This window comes from Ictalurus punctatus, chromosome 15, assembly GCF_001660625.3.
Source record: "Ictalurus punctatus breed USDA103 chromosome 15, Coco_2.0, whole genome shotgun sequence".
Taxonomy (NCBI): Eukaryota; Metazoa; Chordata; class Actinopteri; order Siluriformes; family Ictaluridae; genus Ictalurus; species Ictalurus punctatus.
Window position 1 is genome coordinate 20,115,904 of NC_030430.2, and position 16,455 is coordinate 20,132,358.

The following is a 16,455-nucleotide window of genomic DNA, read 5'->3' on the forward strand; positions in this document are numbered from 1 at the left end:
AGCTGTGGGTTCGGAGGCATTGATTATAGGCTTAGTGGCTACAGTGGATCTCTGACTTGCTTCCATGGCATGTCTGGAATCTGAAGCCACATCCCGTTGATCATTAATAGTATAACCACTATAGAGAGAACATAACCACTAAAGAGAGTGTCTTGAGGTTTCTACTGAAATTTCTCACACAAACGTCATAGCAAATTCATGTCAAGGAAGAGAGTCGATATTCTATACATTTTAATACATAAATGGCTGACAAATGTTAGCCTATGCCTAAAGGCCAGCGTGGTATAACTGTACAGGATAGTACAAATGTCTCATAGATAGAATTCATTCTTCTGGAAAAACTGCTCCTTTTCATCAGTGCAGTCTAAATGATTGTGTATGGATCTCTTCCTGTTCTGAACATTATCCATTTTTATAATCAAATATCCCTAAATTATGCTCTTTTCTTTAATATTCTTTAACTGCCTGGCTGGACTACTGCTGTCTTAGTGACTTCACAAGAGAGAGCAGATCTGCAGATCAACCAATTATGCAGCGATAGCTTTCACTTCCTGTCAAAATTTTACTAAGCAGTGTTTGTGCAAAGACTCCTTAAGCAAGCAATAAAAACTCTCAGGCTGCAGAGCAACTGAACAGAACTCTTTATTCAAGTATGAAAACATAAAGCACATATTGCAGCAGACAGGTCTGTCGCGTACAAATCAACACAGTCATAAAGGCAAATCATGAACTTTGAATAACAATCGATTATCTTTAAGAGGTTTATTTCTTCCTCATCTAACATGAACTGCATAGAATTTTGCATGATCGGTGTCACTATGTCATCCAAAAGGTGTTGGTCCCTTAACAGAAAACGAGGAGGATCAAACAAAAAGAAACATTTGAAACAGCTTTACAGATATTCAGTGGATCTTCTTTGCATTTCATGATATTATAGTTAATAAACCCTTTCAGAGCCATAATCCTCACATTTCTTTATATAGCAGAAAAGATTTCAAGTTTGTAATGATGAACCAAATCGGACAGGTACTATAATGTTCTCGACTAACTGAGAGAACGTGCTTCAGGTTTCTGGCTATAACCAGTGACCACCTAGTACAGAGAAGTCTTTATCACTTAGAACATGCTGAGTTCTTTAGTTAACAGTACAAAAACAGACTGAATGAGAAAATAAATGCTACTGCATATTTTTCCATTATACTGTTGGGATAAACTAATCACATGGACGTAGAATCACACTGGTAGTGCGTCACTATAAATGAAGAAAGCCTACTGACATGGAATACATCCAGCGCTTGCTGTTTGCTGGATTTGAGGCTGAAGTGTGATTCTTCCATGGCGAAGAATCTGATTGTGCCATATATTTGATTTGGGATTAGTCTACAGGTCTTTTTTCCCCCATGACATCATATAGAAGTTTTCACATTCAATCAACAACAGACATGCAAAAGAAACTTTCCACTTTTCATTTGTTTTTGTGGGGTTTTTTTTTTTAAAGCTGATCTAATCACAGCAGCAATTCTTGACTGGGGTTTTCCAAACACTAACCAGAACACAAATGACAGATGAATTAATAATAATAAAAACAAGACAAATGTTTTTTTAAAATATATATATATATATATATATATCTTGAAACATAGGATCTTTCTGGATGAGATAAGAGGAAGCAAAAATGGGGGCATATAGGGACTGACATCAGATTGTAGCCGCTAAACTGGTCTCTACATCTGCAAAATGCTGCGTATCTGGAAAAAGCCCAGAAATCAGCTCCAATCTGTAACAATTAACATACATACATACACACATACACACATACATACACACATACATACATACATACATACACACATACACACATACATAACTGCAAAGTGCCTTGTAGTGCTGCTTATGAAAAAATGACCCAGTATGTGTATAGCTAGGGTTTGCTTTCTTGGTCCAGACAATGGCAAAACAAGAACAAGTCACAGAAAACCTTCTGGACAGAAGAAACAGAGAGCAAACAAGAGAAAGCCATTTGCCTAGAACATGAAAACAGTTTACTTCCCTACTACAGCCGAAAGAAGTTAGTCACCACTCCATCTCAAAGTTCAGCAAACCACAGAGCTTTTGATTTCACTCTTAACTTTTCCAAAGTGCCATCTCTGAAGCTAATAAAAGTGTGGAATGCACTGCACTCAATTATAAAGTGTCATTTATTGCAATCACTTTTTGTTCAAACAAAAAGAAACAAAATCAACACAATCTCAGCCACCTGACCAAACCGGTACTGCAGAATGGCTGTGATTTACATTAACACAGTGAATCACTGGATAGTCTGGGGTCAATGTGGTCCACCTGCCAGGTCGCTAATTGTCCCAAAGTGCCGAGTACCAAAGGATCAATCAGCCGTTATTCCTTTCTCCCGCAACTCCTCCGTCACCCGCACGAGGTATGTAGGATCTGGGTAACCAAAGCTGTAAAAGAAAGAACAGATATAAAATTTTGATTTAAAGCTGCTGTAAATGATGTTCGCTAATCTTGCCAGCTTTGCCCTCTATACCTCTATATAACCCCCCTTCCTTCAACGACATGTGCACATAACTGTATCGTAATATAGCATCATATCCATAGTCTGTGTGGATGTAAGCTTTTCCTCCACATAAGCAATTACACACAGGATTATAAATCAAGAACCTGAGCAAACTGTAGGATTTGAAGGTCTGGGTGTGTGTGTGTTTTTTTTTTTATTTATATATATTATTTACATAGCCAATAAATGACACTTACAACTAAATAGCATCTGATCCCATTTAGTAGTATAACATTTTGTTATATTGTACACCCCTGTATATGTATGATGACAATAAAGTTGAATTGAATTGTTACTTTTTTTTGGCTGGCTAACCAATGTTTTTTTTTGGGAGTATAATAAACTACACCAGAATCGACCAAGCAAAGTAAATACTGGTTAAACCGAATCAAATAAATAGAGGTGCCATCATTGCTAGCAAGAAAATCCTAGTAGGCAGAAAGAAAAACAGAGTTTTATCACAAAAACCCTAGCGAGATGGCTTTTTTCAGCTGTGCAGCATGCATTCGTAAGAAAACAGCAAGGCAAAAGTCTAGTGTGACGGTTACTCCATTTTTTACCATGGAAAATGTACATCTTTCATGCCCCACATCATTCACATTCAGTCAGAAAAGTGTTAGCTTTCAGGTGGCTCCCATTTTGGTGTTGCAAGAGGTCAAGACTCATACGTGCTATGGCTAAACCGAAGATCTTGGCACCCTGAATCAAGCTGTCATCAGTTATTAAATTATTCCTACAGAGTACAAAGATATTTTAAAAGGCCAACCTTTATTTGGTCATCTGGATTTTGGTCAAAGGGAACATTTTTATAACATCTTTTGGGAAATATGTGGAAGACAAACATGATACAAACCAAAAAAAGATGTATGTTTAAGGCCAAATCAGGACCGACCCCAAAAGTAGACCAATGACAATGCCTTTTATTGGTCAGGTCAGTAATGGACATCTTTGGTGATGTCCAAAGTTGGTTCTTACTGGGTTCAAATCTCTCAAAAATTCTTAACTTTCTTAGGCTGTAATCGTGGAACTGAATTGTGTCCGATTTCTCTGCCACACCTTCCATAAGATTAGCAACTACACCATAGTCCTACAGCCTTAAGATAGTGATTAGCTGTCCATATATAGCATACACTTGTATGGGCAAAATAATACAGGCAAGGAAGACCACCTCTTTTCAGAAAAGGTTCCAATTTCGGACAGTTACAATAATTATCCATGTTCATTTTTATCTTAGTTTTGTCCTAGCATGTTTACAGTGCACTACTACCCATTATACTCCTAAACAGGGAGGGTAAAGACAATACTGGTCAGAACTAATGTGCATTAAAGTAGGACGTATGCTTCACTTTTTATGGGTATGCTAGGAACAGCGTACAGTACACGTGACGCAAATTTCACAGACGCATTACGACTATGCGTATACACTAGCGTTCACGTGAAAAAACGAAGTATACCAGAGCCTTAAGCATGCCCCTGCTTCTAATCAAGTAATGCTGTACTCTTGATGAGCCTCACTATGCTTGAAGGAGATCAATACATCTGTGGCTACCTCACATGACTATGAAACAGGGATTACCACAGCAAATCTGGTTTTATCAACAATACATTCATATAAGATGGCATACCATCGTGGTCCACCCCATATAGAGGTCTTGTGGTGGATATCATTCCATGTGATGACATTATGCATGCCTGTGGTCATGGAGGTTCCTATGGTGAAAATGAGCCGCTGTTCAAAAGCCCGCCGCAACAGTCGCAACACACGGTTACCCTCGGGGCTGTCCGGTAGGTAGGCAACACGATCTGTGCCTGGATACCGCACCCCAGGGTTCGGGTGCTCTTGCTGGAAAAATAGAATACAATAAAAAAAATATATACACAAACTAAAAGGAAGACTGCATTGTGATGATTGCTATTCAGTTCAGTCAAATGGCAGAATAAGACAGCAAATCAAAGTAAAGTCGAAATACTTACTGATTGGAACCCTGGTGGGAAACTATAGATAATGCAAATGCAGCCATAGCCCTCATGCCCAGGCAACTCCAGATCTGGGTCTCTTTCCACCATCATGCTACCATTTCCTGGTTGATTCCCAATGAGCTGGCCATAAACGAGCCTGCACACAGGACAAGCCTTCTTCACCTGGAATGCCTGTTCCAGGCAAGAACGGCAGAACGAATGGCTGCACTTCTCCAAAGTAGTCTTCTCCACCATCTCTCCCATGCAGATGGAGCAGATGGCGCTGTCGTCTTCGTTTGACCGGCCTGCTCCTGAATCACAATCCGTCTTTGCTGTGGCTTCGTGCAACATGGGCAAAACAGTGCAGGAGTCCATCTCAGTGCTTTTCCTACACCTTTGCTGCTGCCTCTGGGATCGACGTGGCTGTGGAGGAGGAGGAGGAAGCAAACTGCCCTCAGCGTCCGTTTCCACCACCCCAATACAGGGTAACAGAGAGCGCTTCCTCTTTGGAGCAGCTTCCTGTTTGGTCATCTCCTTGCGGGCACAGCGGCACAGGTCTATAAAGGCTTTGCGTGTGGCAGGTGAGACTGGGCCTTCCATCAAGCTGGTCCTGCCCTCCACCGGGGAAAGTCTTACAGCACAGCAGCCTCCACGCTCACCACGGCGCACGATGCCAGCGCTCAGTCCCTGTTTATCCTCAAAGTCAAGCAGCCACGGCCTCCCAGCTGCTGCCAGGTAATCCCACACAGCCTGAGACACCAGTACCTCATCACTGCCCTGGCCTGTGCGCACACTCATCTCATCAGATGAAACTAGGCACAGAAATCAAGGTGAGAGGACAAACCCAAAACAATCCTCACTAGGTATGTTTACATGCACCCATTTTCTGAATGAATTATCTGAATGAATTCCAATCCAATTGCAGATTATGAAAGTACAGTTTACATGTACCTTAAACATTGAAATCCGATTCAAATATGTATTTACATGTGCATGACATATTTAGAACAAAACTCACACTACTGCACGACGCAAGATACATATATTTTTTTTATCTGATTGAGAAAATAATCAGATTCAAACGTTTACATGGCTTTTTTTCCATATTTACCTGATCATTTCAAATCTACACCACCCCTTTCAATACGATCGATATTTCATTTGGATCGAGCTCCATCGGATCGATCGAGATGTTTACACGAAGGCTTTTCGATCCGATTTAGCCATCAATCCGATTACTAACGGATTCTTTGGCTGCATGTAACCGTACCTAATGTGTTTATATTAACAAAACAAATGCAGCATGGCTCCATCAAATCTCTTCACATTAAATGTACTTCTACTAAGGAAACCAGGTAGCCCATGCTTATTCTAACAAGGTGCCATTATTTCCATACTGATTTATTTTTTGGCAGACATTCTTCAGCACTACATGTACAAATTGCATCAGCAAAAATTCAGCCTAAATGTAAACTAATGTGAATCTAGATTCATATTCCTACAACTTGGTAGCCTATTTTTAAACCCTCCAAGCAGAAGATCGACTAAAGCATGTGCAATCTATTCCTAACTGCACTCGAGAAAACACAGCTTGTCATGTTACCGAGAAACTGGAACCCACAGAGCAGATCCCCCTGAACTGAACATGAAAACAAGGATGTTTATTCCATCAAGCTGACATTATTTTCAGCTTTGAATCAGAGCTAGAGACATTTCTCGGAACTACATGCATGAATTGCGTCAGCGAAAAAAAGAGAGAAAAAAAGAAAAGTCGGGCCTAAATGCAAACTAATCTGAACTCAGACATATTCACATTTCTACAACTTGGTAGCTTACTTTTGAACAATTCAGGTTGTCGCTACACCAAAACACATACATGCATACTCTTGAACCGCACTCGAGGAGGGGGAAAAACATAAAAGTAGCGCGCGACGTTACCTTTCTTCTCGAGTTAACACGAGACAGTTTACGAATCCTTCTTTCCGATGTTGTAGGCTATCAGCACACCTAATCTCTTCACGGAATATTCTAGACTTCTCAACTCTGCTTTGTGTGTGTGTGTGTGTGTGTGTGTGTGTGTGTGTGTGTGTGTGTGTGTGTGTGTGTGCTGCGAGGGGAGTTCATCAGAAGACGTCAAATATCAACAGGCGCTCGCGGCGCAGAACCGAATCAGCTGTTTCTGAACAGCACAAAAACACCGGATAAACAAAGAGCTCGCGCTCCTTTCCCCGCCTCCTCCTCCGCTCAATCAACTGCAAACAGCCGGCATCAAACAACAGTGTTTACTATTATTATTATTATTATTATTATTATTACAACAATCAATGAGTTACATGGGGAAACTCTTTTACCTTGTGAGCCCATAAATTCGCCCTTAACGGCAGGTTTGGATATCACCCTATTACAGAAAAGATATAAAAACAAGATGACTTTTTATTGACACATCAGATAGGCTATGTAGGATCAAAGGACAAAAGAGACGTGTTGCAACTTTCCGTTTTTCATGTCACAATGTTGAACAAAAGAATTTAAAAAAAGAAGGCGTGCATTGTCTTTAATCTCACCTCCTGTGCTGCCGGAAGAGCTCGGTATATTGGTAATCTACAGCACCCGGAAAACGGTTAAGGTCCGATGGAAGCATAAAGACAAGCGTTGCATTGGGGTTACCTTTAGAACACGGGAATTACACGGGATCATGACCGTATCACCGATGCATTTGTTTGGTTAAAGCACACGTCAAGCCGTGCAACGTCCACAGTCCACATTAACGCACGCGCGCTGTGTTTTGGTGTTCAGTTCTCTCGGGATTCTTCCGAGTCCCATCCGTGCACACCGAGGAAACCATATCCGACTTTATCAGGATAACCGTCTTTATTATTATTATTATTATTATTATTATTATTATTATTAGCCTAGTATTAATCTATTTTCCGCTTGCCATAAGTAACCGGTAACATGAAGAGGGTGTCATCTTGATCTAGTTTCCAGGACCCCGTGAGAAGGGAAGCAGGAAGTTCGTCACTCGGATCGTAGCGGATTAAAGTCCAGCAGGAGTCTCTGGCCACTGCACGGCGCCATTTTGAATGGCAGCTTTTCAATAAGTGTGCCGGATTTTGGGGTTGGATACATGCACGAGCCCTCTAACTGTATTCACTAATTTAACCCTGTGAAGCCTGACACCTCAAATAATAGGCAGAAAATTCACATTTTTTAAAATTGAAGTGTTTATTGGACTCTGACAAAATCCAAAATAATAATAATAATAATAATAATAATAATAATAATATTTACTTATGATTATTTTTGTATCATATTTGATATCAGGCAACTATGTCAATGTATTGATCACAGCAATGTTTATTTTAGAAACACAAACAGATATTGTTCATTGCATTTGAAACATTTCAGTTGGTTTAGTTCTTTAAAACAACAACAACCCAGGAACCTTTTTACAACTCTAATTCAAAAAAAAAAAAAAAAAAAAAAAATTGGGACATTGTATAAAATGTAAATAAAAACAGAACGTAATTATTTGAAAATTTCACAAACCCAGCTGTTATTCAAAATAGAACATAGAGAACATATCAAATGTTTAAACTGAGTAAATGTACCATTTTAAGGAAAAATTAGGTAATTTTTTATCTGATTGCCGTAGCACGTCTCAAAAAAGTTGGGACGAGGGCAACAAAAGGCTGGAAAAGTAAGTGTTACTAAAAAGAAACAGCTGGAGGAACATTTTGCAACTAATTAGGTTAATTGGCAACAAGTCAGTAACATGATTGGGTGTAAAAAGAGTATGTTGGAGAGACAGAGTCTCTTAGAAGTAAAGATGCGATGGAATCTGGATGGAAGCATATGCTGCTCTAAAACGTGTATATACCTTTCAACGTTGATGGTGCAAGTTGCCCATTCCATAGGCACTAATTAGTGATCGGCTGATTATCGGTTTCACCGACATTTTCCCCGATATTTAAGAATTTTTCCATTTTCTAATATCGGAAACCCGATAAATGGCGTCATCTTGTGGGCATTTTGAGAATTGCGCGCAGGAGCGCTATTGCAGCACTAAATCCGAGGAAAGACGAGTTAACAAAGGTGTGCACAGATAAAATATACTTGATTTGCTTTAGTTAATACATTTTATTTAACATAACAGCCATTAATGTACAAATGAGAAATACATAAATGCTTGATATGTAGTTTAAGCAGCTTGGTGCTAAGAAAAAGAGACTCTGCTTTTTGAGGTTCTGTCTCTCTAAGATAGTCTTTTTTTTTTTTTATTTTTTTTTTTTATACCCAATCATGTTACTGACCTGTTGCCGATTAACCTCCAGCTGTTTCTTTTTAGTAACACTTACTTTTCCAGCTTTTTATTGTCCTCATCCCAACTTTTTTTTAGACGTGTTGCGGCCATCAAATTCAAAATTACCTTATTTTTTTCTTAAAATGGTACATTTACTCAGTTAAAACATTGGATATGTGTTCTATGTTCTATTGTGAATAACATATGGTTTTATGAGATTTGCAAATAACTGCATTCTGTTTTTATTTACGTTTTACAGTGTCCCTACATTTTTGGAACTGGCATTGTATTTTTTTTTGAATACTGTACTTCTTTGCCATCGAAAATACACACACAAAAAACTAATGACTAATACACAAAACTGTGTATTTGGCACTGTGGTATGCATCAGACTGATTGCATCATGAAATGCAATACAATGACAATGCAGTACAAATTGAGGGATTTATTACCATATATACCTGCTGTATCATATTTGATACACACGCTTTCAACACGATTTTACTATAAAATAAGATACAAAATGTTAAGTAATTATAAGTTGCTTCAATACAGTAAATATACATATTGAAATATTACTAACAATTTAAATGTTATTCTGGCCGTAACTTTTTTGAAATTAGCAAAGATTTCCTTGCCAAAAACTTATGAGTCGTTACATGACAGCAGACATTTTTATATGGCCTTTAAAGGCCTACTACTGCCTGCAATGGCCGGTCGGTCCACTAGAGAGAAGACGTGTCAGCTTGCACACAACAGGTTTTTGAGGAAAGTATTGATCATGTTGACAACGTAGTGGTCTCAGAAAATCATGTATCAAATATGATACACATGGTGCTCCAGGAAATGAAGATATCAGCTTCAGTCTCTAACAGGCTTTCTTTAGCTTGCATTTTGTGGCTCAGCTAGCACTGAATGTATAACAACTAAAGTACATCACTTTTTAAAAATATCATTCATTCAGATTTATTTTTAAATAATGATTCCTCTGATTAAATTGATTTGGGTCAGATTTGTTATCACAATGTTGCACACTGTACTATGTGCATTCCTACATACACTGTACAGCTGTGTGTGTGTATATATATATATATATATATATATATATATATAAAATCATACATAGCCCCCCGCTGCCCAAGTCGAACATCCCAAGGTGGGAAATAACATTGTTACAGTTTGCAGATTACCAGATTAAGAATTTCTGATTCCCACCCCTGGAATACACCTGTTTTAATTGGAAATTTGTTGCATGTAAACACCTTATTCAGAAAATCTACTGAAAGGAGATATATGTGCATGCTCAGTCTGCAAGGAATTGTGGGTGCTAACAGACGCTCAGTGGTAGGCTAGGTATTTAGGAATGGCAACTCCATCATACTTAACAACCATAACAACAACTTAGCAACAATGAATATAGACCTTAAACGGAATTTGACGTGCATGTAAACATAGTGACTTACAAGGCACCATGAAAGCAGCATTAGTGTAGCCAATATACCTACCAGCTGGGAGGAAGCCAATGAACCCAGATGAAACCCACACAGACACAGGGAGACCATCCATCCATCCTATTCTATACCGCTTATATTACAGGGTCACAGGGAACCTGGAGCCTATTCCAGGGAGCACAAGTCAATCCATCAGGGCCAATCCATCACAGGGCACATTCACATACACATTCACACACCCATTCATACACTACAGACACTTTGGACATGCCACCAACTTACCATGCATGTCTTTGGACTGGGGGAGGAAAGTGGAGTACCTGGAGGAAACCCTGCAGCACAGGGAGAACATGCAAACTCCACACACACAGAACAGCAGCGGGAATTGAACCCCCAACCCTGGTGGTGTGAAGCGAACGTGCTAACCTAGCATAGGTACAGGTATAAGCCAGTATAGCAAGTGCAGGTTCAAGCTGAGGACCCCGGAGCTGTGAGGCAGCAACTCTACCTGTTGTGCCACCATACTGCCCATGTTCCAAAACAATAAAAATAAAACAGTGTAATGTTAGATGACAGACAAATAAAAACTTTTATATATGTATTTATTTGACCATAGTATTGTTTTGGTATCGGTATCACTTGTTATTGTGTGATACTATTGTCGTTATCGGTCGTATTAACCTGCTGGGACACGCTGCAAGCTGATCTGAGACCTCACAACTCTTCCATCACTATGGAAGAGCAGCGGTAGTGTTACTATGGCGACGTAGCAAGCTCCGTGTGCGCGCGCACGCCTCCTGAACGCGCCGTAGAAGACGCGAGAAAGTGCGAGCTGCGTCATAGCGCGCGCGCACAGAGCTACGGCGGAGAGACACGCGAGGAGTCAGCAGGAGATTTGCACTAGCGTCCGATTACTGTTGCTAGCCGTTTATTTTTTGTGTGTATCAGATCTGGCCCCAAGGCTGTTGTTTTTTTAAACATATATATATACATATATAAAAAAAAGTGTAATTTTGCTGAAAGCTGATCCCGACATGTAAGTTTTCTCCTAGCGAACGAGATGTGCTAACTTGTTAGCTAGGTAGCTCGCGCATAATTAGCCAGCTAGCAAAGAATGTCACCCGAGCTTTCGGTTCAAAATGGTAGAACAGAACACCAACATTCATTTACATGCAAGTGTATATGAAACATCACGACAATACTTGAAGGGACAAAATATATTTAAAGCGGGATTGTAAGGCCAGGGAGAGCATTTTGCTTCAAGTAATGCTCGCTTGCTAATGCATGCTAGCTAATTCAGATGGCTAAACATTTTTAGAAATTTGTGGCCTCTACTTAGCGCCTGAGCTAGCTAGCTAGCTAGCAAACTGTACTAACTCATGTGGCATTTGCTATTTTATTTTAAAATAGTAGCTCCTCTTCGTACTGCATTGGTGGTCTCTGAGCCACATGGAAAATACGAGAAAATATGCTAGCTAACGCCCACTGCACGATACTGAATTAGATTTACCAGGCTTTGTTTTTCCCCTCTTAATAATCCTCTTTCTGCATGGCTTTCCAAACCTGCTGCATGTGTCTGTCTATACTTTTATATAGCTTTCCACAGACTCCTGCTGATCATGGCGGTTTTTATTGATCGTTTGCTGTGCGTTAGCTCTATTGTTAGCTAGGCAGTTTTGTCGTGAAAGCGTGATGTTGCAGTATCGGAGCAGCGCTAGATGACGCTAGCTCATCTCAAATCGGCTTAATGCGAGCTCCATTTATTTAAACGGGCGACCTTGAGGTAACGTGCGCGTCAGAAACGACGTTATCGGCGAAGGAGGATGATAATTCGTGTATCTAGGTTAACAGGACTTTATTTGTGAGGCGTTTTTTTATCTGCACATGGCGGTGTTTGGTTGCTAGCTACTATGCTAGCAGTGCTGTAGACAGGTGCCTGAATGTGGCTAGGGTTGCCACAGTAACGTCCGCTATCCCCTGGCCATCAGGGTCACGCGACATCTAAGTACAAGCTCTGTCTGGGGGAGATCCTGATGTTAACAGGATGAAACTCGCACCAGGACTGGATGAAGTCTTGTCTCCAGGTTATCCTAGGTCACAGGTTCCTCAGGACACAGGAGTACACTGTGTCCTGTACATTTGAGTGTTTGCTTTGCTTTGACACACTTAATTAAACTAATCAGCCATTGTTCAGGTAAAGTGGGTGTGTTCGAGCAGGGAAAGCATTAAGCATTACTCTTGGACCTCTGTGCCAGTCCATGGAAACTAATAAACGGTACATTTAGGCATATTTAAATCTGATTGTCGGTGCTAGCTGGAAATTCTGGATCTGTATCAGTTAAAATTTGGTATTTTCCAAATAGATCCCCTGATGTATTAAAGTGAATGTGATGTTGACTGGCCCAGTGCCTAGAATGTGGCCACTGTGGCTCTGATACTTGGATCTCAAGTGGTACTTTCACGCTGGTGACTGAATCAGAGCAAATTTGTGCTGTTGGTTCGTTTGGTTTCATGACACATTATTGAATTAACCAAAACAACAACAAAAATTTGGCTGAGGATTATATAGCACAGGGGAAAAAGTACTAGTAAAGCTTTTGTTCATTGGGCAGAAAAGCAGCAGTGGTGGTAAGCTGAGAGTAAACTAATCTTTGCCAACGGCACCTGGAAATCACAATTACCCAAGCTTGCTTGAAGAGCACTGACTGAATGATTACCCTATATAATAGTATTGAAAAAAATTGTGTACCACATCCAGTTTTTGTTTGTAAGTTTTAATATGTGGATATCCTTAATTATCCACGGCATACATGTGGTGGTGTGGCTTGAAAAATGTTACGTTTGATTGTTGCATCCTTAGTTTAGATCTAGATCGATCTATCTGCATGTGCAGTTTAGTCCCAAGGTACACTTTGCATGTTGTATTACCTTTTTATGTTCTGTTTCATGGATATGGTCTAAATACTTATTTCTTTATTCAACAGGCAGCCATCAACTGCTAAGTGGTACGACAGACGGGACTCTGTCTTTATTGAATTCTGTGTAGAAGACAGCAAAGATGTTGAGGTGAAATTCAACAAATCAAAGCTTAACTTCAGGTATGTTGTGAAATGCCAACATGTAATTGAAATGGACTGCTTGTCTGTTTGCTTGTGTAGATGCCAGTGTCCTACCTCATTCTAACTTTTATATATTTGTCATTTTTCCCGTTCAGTTGTGTAGGGGGAGTCGATAGCATCAAATATCATAATGAAGTAGAACTATTTGAGGCCATCGACCCAAATGTAAGTATATTAGCCGTTTTTGGGTTTTTTTGGGCGGAGGGCTGGAGCTGGTGACTAACACTTAAAACACTGGCACAGCTCTGCTATATCCCTGCTGAAGAAAACAATAGAAACCATCACAGAATTTCTAATGGTCTTCACTACAAACACCATTACAAACCATTAAAACCATTACCATTATTGATCCTTAATGTTATCCACTAGACATAACATGCCACAAATAGAAGGTAACAAATTACCAGGAGACTCTCAGGGACCATTACAGTTTCCATTAAAACCAATACAATTCCCGTTAAATCCATTACAAATTCTGTGAGGTTTTCTTTTGGGGTTTTTTGCAGGTATGGTATAAGAAATGAGTTCTTTGTGTGTTTTTTGCAGGATTCAAAACACAAACGTACAGACAGGTCTGTGTACTGCTGTCTACGAAAAGCAGAACCTGGCAAGTCGTGGCCAAGGTTAACAAAAGACAAAGCAAAGGTGGGATTTTGTTTCTTTATTGCTTGAACAAATCAAGCATGAAAACGATTTGGTGGTCAAGAGATGCTGAATCCCTTTTTTTTAATAATGTAGTTCAATTGGCTCAGCGTTGACTTCAATAACTGGAAAGACTGGGAAGATGATTCAGATGAAGAGTTGTCCAGCTATGACCGATTCTCAGAGGTAAGTGTAACTGCTATTTCAATGCTAAGAAATGTTTTACTGAAATAAAATGGCACTGAATGTTTTACTGTTTGTTTCTGCAGATGATGAACAACATGGGAGGGGAAGATGATCTGCCTGAAATGGATGGTGCAGATGATGTAAGACCACTTTCTCATCACGTGACCGAACACTTCACTGTGTAGTCATATTAACACTGATGCACTAAAATAAAAATATCAATCCTGTCCAAAAATTCAGTTCACGCTGGACAGGAAGTCAAATGTTGATTTCTTAAAAAAGTAATAAATTGGACTTGCATTAATTATTATTGGGGTTTTTTTTATTTATACTTTGGGAAGACTAAAAGGATGGTAATCAAGATAAAGTTGTTTTCATTGCACAAGTCATCATAAACATGCATTTGCAATACAGCTCGAGTAGTGCCGGGAAATATGATTAATGAATGGAATAATACAGTGCTCATGGTAATCTTGTTTTAGAAGTGTAATGAAGTGGGGTTTGTGTTAACCATTCTCATAGCAGTTTAATTGCATTGTGGTTTTTAATTCATTTATTTCCTTATTTATTTGTCTAAATTGTATAAATGGCAGTGTCAGAAATAATGAAGTGAATAAAATATTATTTAGTGGTAGAAAATGTTTAGTCGTAATAACAAAAATAATACAAAAGAAACGAACAATAAAGAATGAATAAAGAAGTCTTGGTTAACAATATTTTTGGTTGAATTTTTATGTATCTGTTTAATCTAATACACTTTGAATAGGCTTTATTAATTTGTTTTTGTTGTAAACTCGCTACAAAAATTTCCATTAGCTACTTTTATGCGGTACTTCTGTTCTCATTTTTACGAGCAGCCCAAAAACCAAACGAGAATTCAAATACATCTTTGATAAATATGACTTTGTTTGAAATTGCAGGAAGAATCTGCAGATAGCGACGACGAAAGTAAGTGGTGTTTTTCCCCACATCAGCAATAATCTAATACCATAAAAACATGTGCATAAGTCTGTCACACTCTGTGGATAATGTCTGTGTTGGTGTGTGTAATATGATATGATTAACCATAATGTCCCTAAATTATTTACAGAGATGCCAGATCTTGAGTGAAGCTGCAAAGGACATGCTGTGGCAGAAAACAAGGATCTTTGTTTAACTGATATTTGACAAAAAAAAAAAAAGGGTAGTTGTGGGGGGTGAACATTTAATTAAAAAACACAGATCAACACAACAAAATACCTAAATTGAAGCTGTTTTCCAGGCTCTGAGTGTCCCACCAGAGTATACATACCATTGTGTTAATGGCTGTCTTCAAGTCATCAACACTGCTTTCTTTACCTTTTTATTCTGCATGGACAATTAAAGTTCTCCATGATGTTTTGTGGATTCTAGTTATCGTCCATTTACTTAACAGTGACTGTGGGAAAGGATGGTGCACACACACACAGCGAGAGAGAGAGAGAGAGAGAGATTGCCTTTCCCCAGTGTCAGTGAGGAACCATTATATTGCATATGCACATTGTAATTCCCAGTGATTGGAAAATTACAGTTTCCCCATACACATTAGACCCCATTACCCAATTCCTGGTTGACAGAAATCCTATTTCAATTTTTATGTTAATTCAAGTCTCAGTTTGTGTGGGAGTGAAGCATTCTTCTTAGACATCTGCTTTTTTTCCAACTGCAAATACTAGCCAAAACATTTACTGGATTTAAATACAGCTACATTCAAAATGGAAGTTGCCTGTTGCGTTTTACTGGGAGACATGTTTTGTTGGCACTCGATATTTTTATTTTTTTTTCCATGAAATAGGTTGATGTGTAAATGAAATATGTTCAAAGTGCATAGTCCTGTCTGTACACATGGCTTTCCCAAATAATTTCAAGTTAGTAATCCTTTGTCACACTTGAACGTGTAGCAGGCATTTGAGCACTGATATCTTCCATTTATGTGAAGTGATCTAATGTAAGCTTCACCGCTGTATAGAACAAAAGGGTAACTTATCAATAGCTGACCAAATTGTGATTGCACTCCTAATATCAATGCAAGTGTGACTAAAAATGTTTGTTGTGCTAACCTGCCACCACAGGTTGAGGAACTTAAGTTTGTTAAACACAGTGGGGTTTTGTCTACATATTTTTAATAAACTGTCTCTAAACAATTGTTTCACACGTGTTGAGTAACCCATGTAAGTCAAATTTTATTGTTCACATTTATTG

The 16,455-nt window shown here is 39.1% G+C and overlaps 2 protein-coding genes across 3 annotated transcripts; one reads left to right on the forward strand and one right to left on the reverse strand.

The window, feature by feature from the left end:
- Positions 1-626: 626 nt before the first annotated feature.
- On the reverse strand, positions 627-7,654 carry dtx3 (deltex E3 ubiquitin ligase 3). Of its 2 annotated transcripts, XM_017487983.3 has the most exons (5): positions 7,099-7,654; positions 6,886-6,932; positions 4,550-5,346; positions 4,201-4,418; positions 627-2,459 (listed from the first exon to the last, which is right to left on the reverse strand). In XM_017487983.3, the coding sequence occupies exons 1-5, from the start codon at positions 7,173-7,175 to the stop codon at positions 2,384-2,386; spliced, it is 1,215 nt and encodes a 404-aa protein (XP_017343472.1). In that variant the 5' UTR covers positions 7,176-7,654; the 3' UTR covers positions 627-2,383. The 2 variants fall into 2 exon arrangements, with proteins under 2 accessions (XP_017343472.1, XP_053542330.1); XM_053686355.1 differs by lacking the exons at positions 6,886-6,932; positions 7,099-7,654 and adding an exon at positions 6,473-6,850.
- Positions 7,655-11,163: 3,509 nt separating this feature from the next.
- On the forward strand, positions 11,164-15,416 carry ptges3a (prostaglandin E synthase 3a (cytosolic)). Its single transcript, NM_001200603.1, is given in 8 exon segments — positions 11,164-11,324; positions 13,273-13,386; positions 13,503-13,572; positions 13,954-14,052; positions 14,146-14,235; positions 14,319-14,375; positions 15,156-15,183; positions 15,326-15,416. Coding segments are annotated over 8 exon segments (480 nt in total). The 5' UTR covers positions 11,164-11,322; the 3' UTR covers positions 15,346-15,416.
- Positions 15,417-16,455: the final 1,039 nt, after the last annotated feature.

Excerpts from the sequence above, each read along its gene's own strand:
- dtx3 (XM_017487983.3), bottom strand. The coding sequence starts at position 7,175 with ATGCTTCCATCGGACCTTAACCGTTTTCCGGGTGCTGTAGATTACCAA. Across the intron at positions 6,933-7,098 it reads CTCTTCCGGCAGCACAGGAG|GGTGATATCCAAACCTGCCG; the intron begins GTGAGATTAAAG and ends TTTCTGTAATAG. Across the intron at positions 4,419-4,549 it reads TCCCACCAGGGTTCCAATCA|CAAGAGCACCCGAACCCTGG; the intron begins GTAAGTATTTCG and ends CTATTTTTCCAG.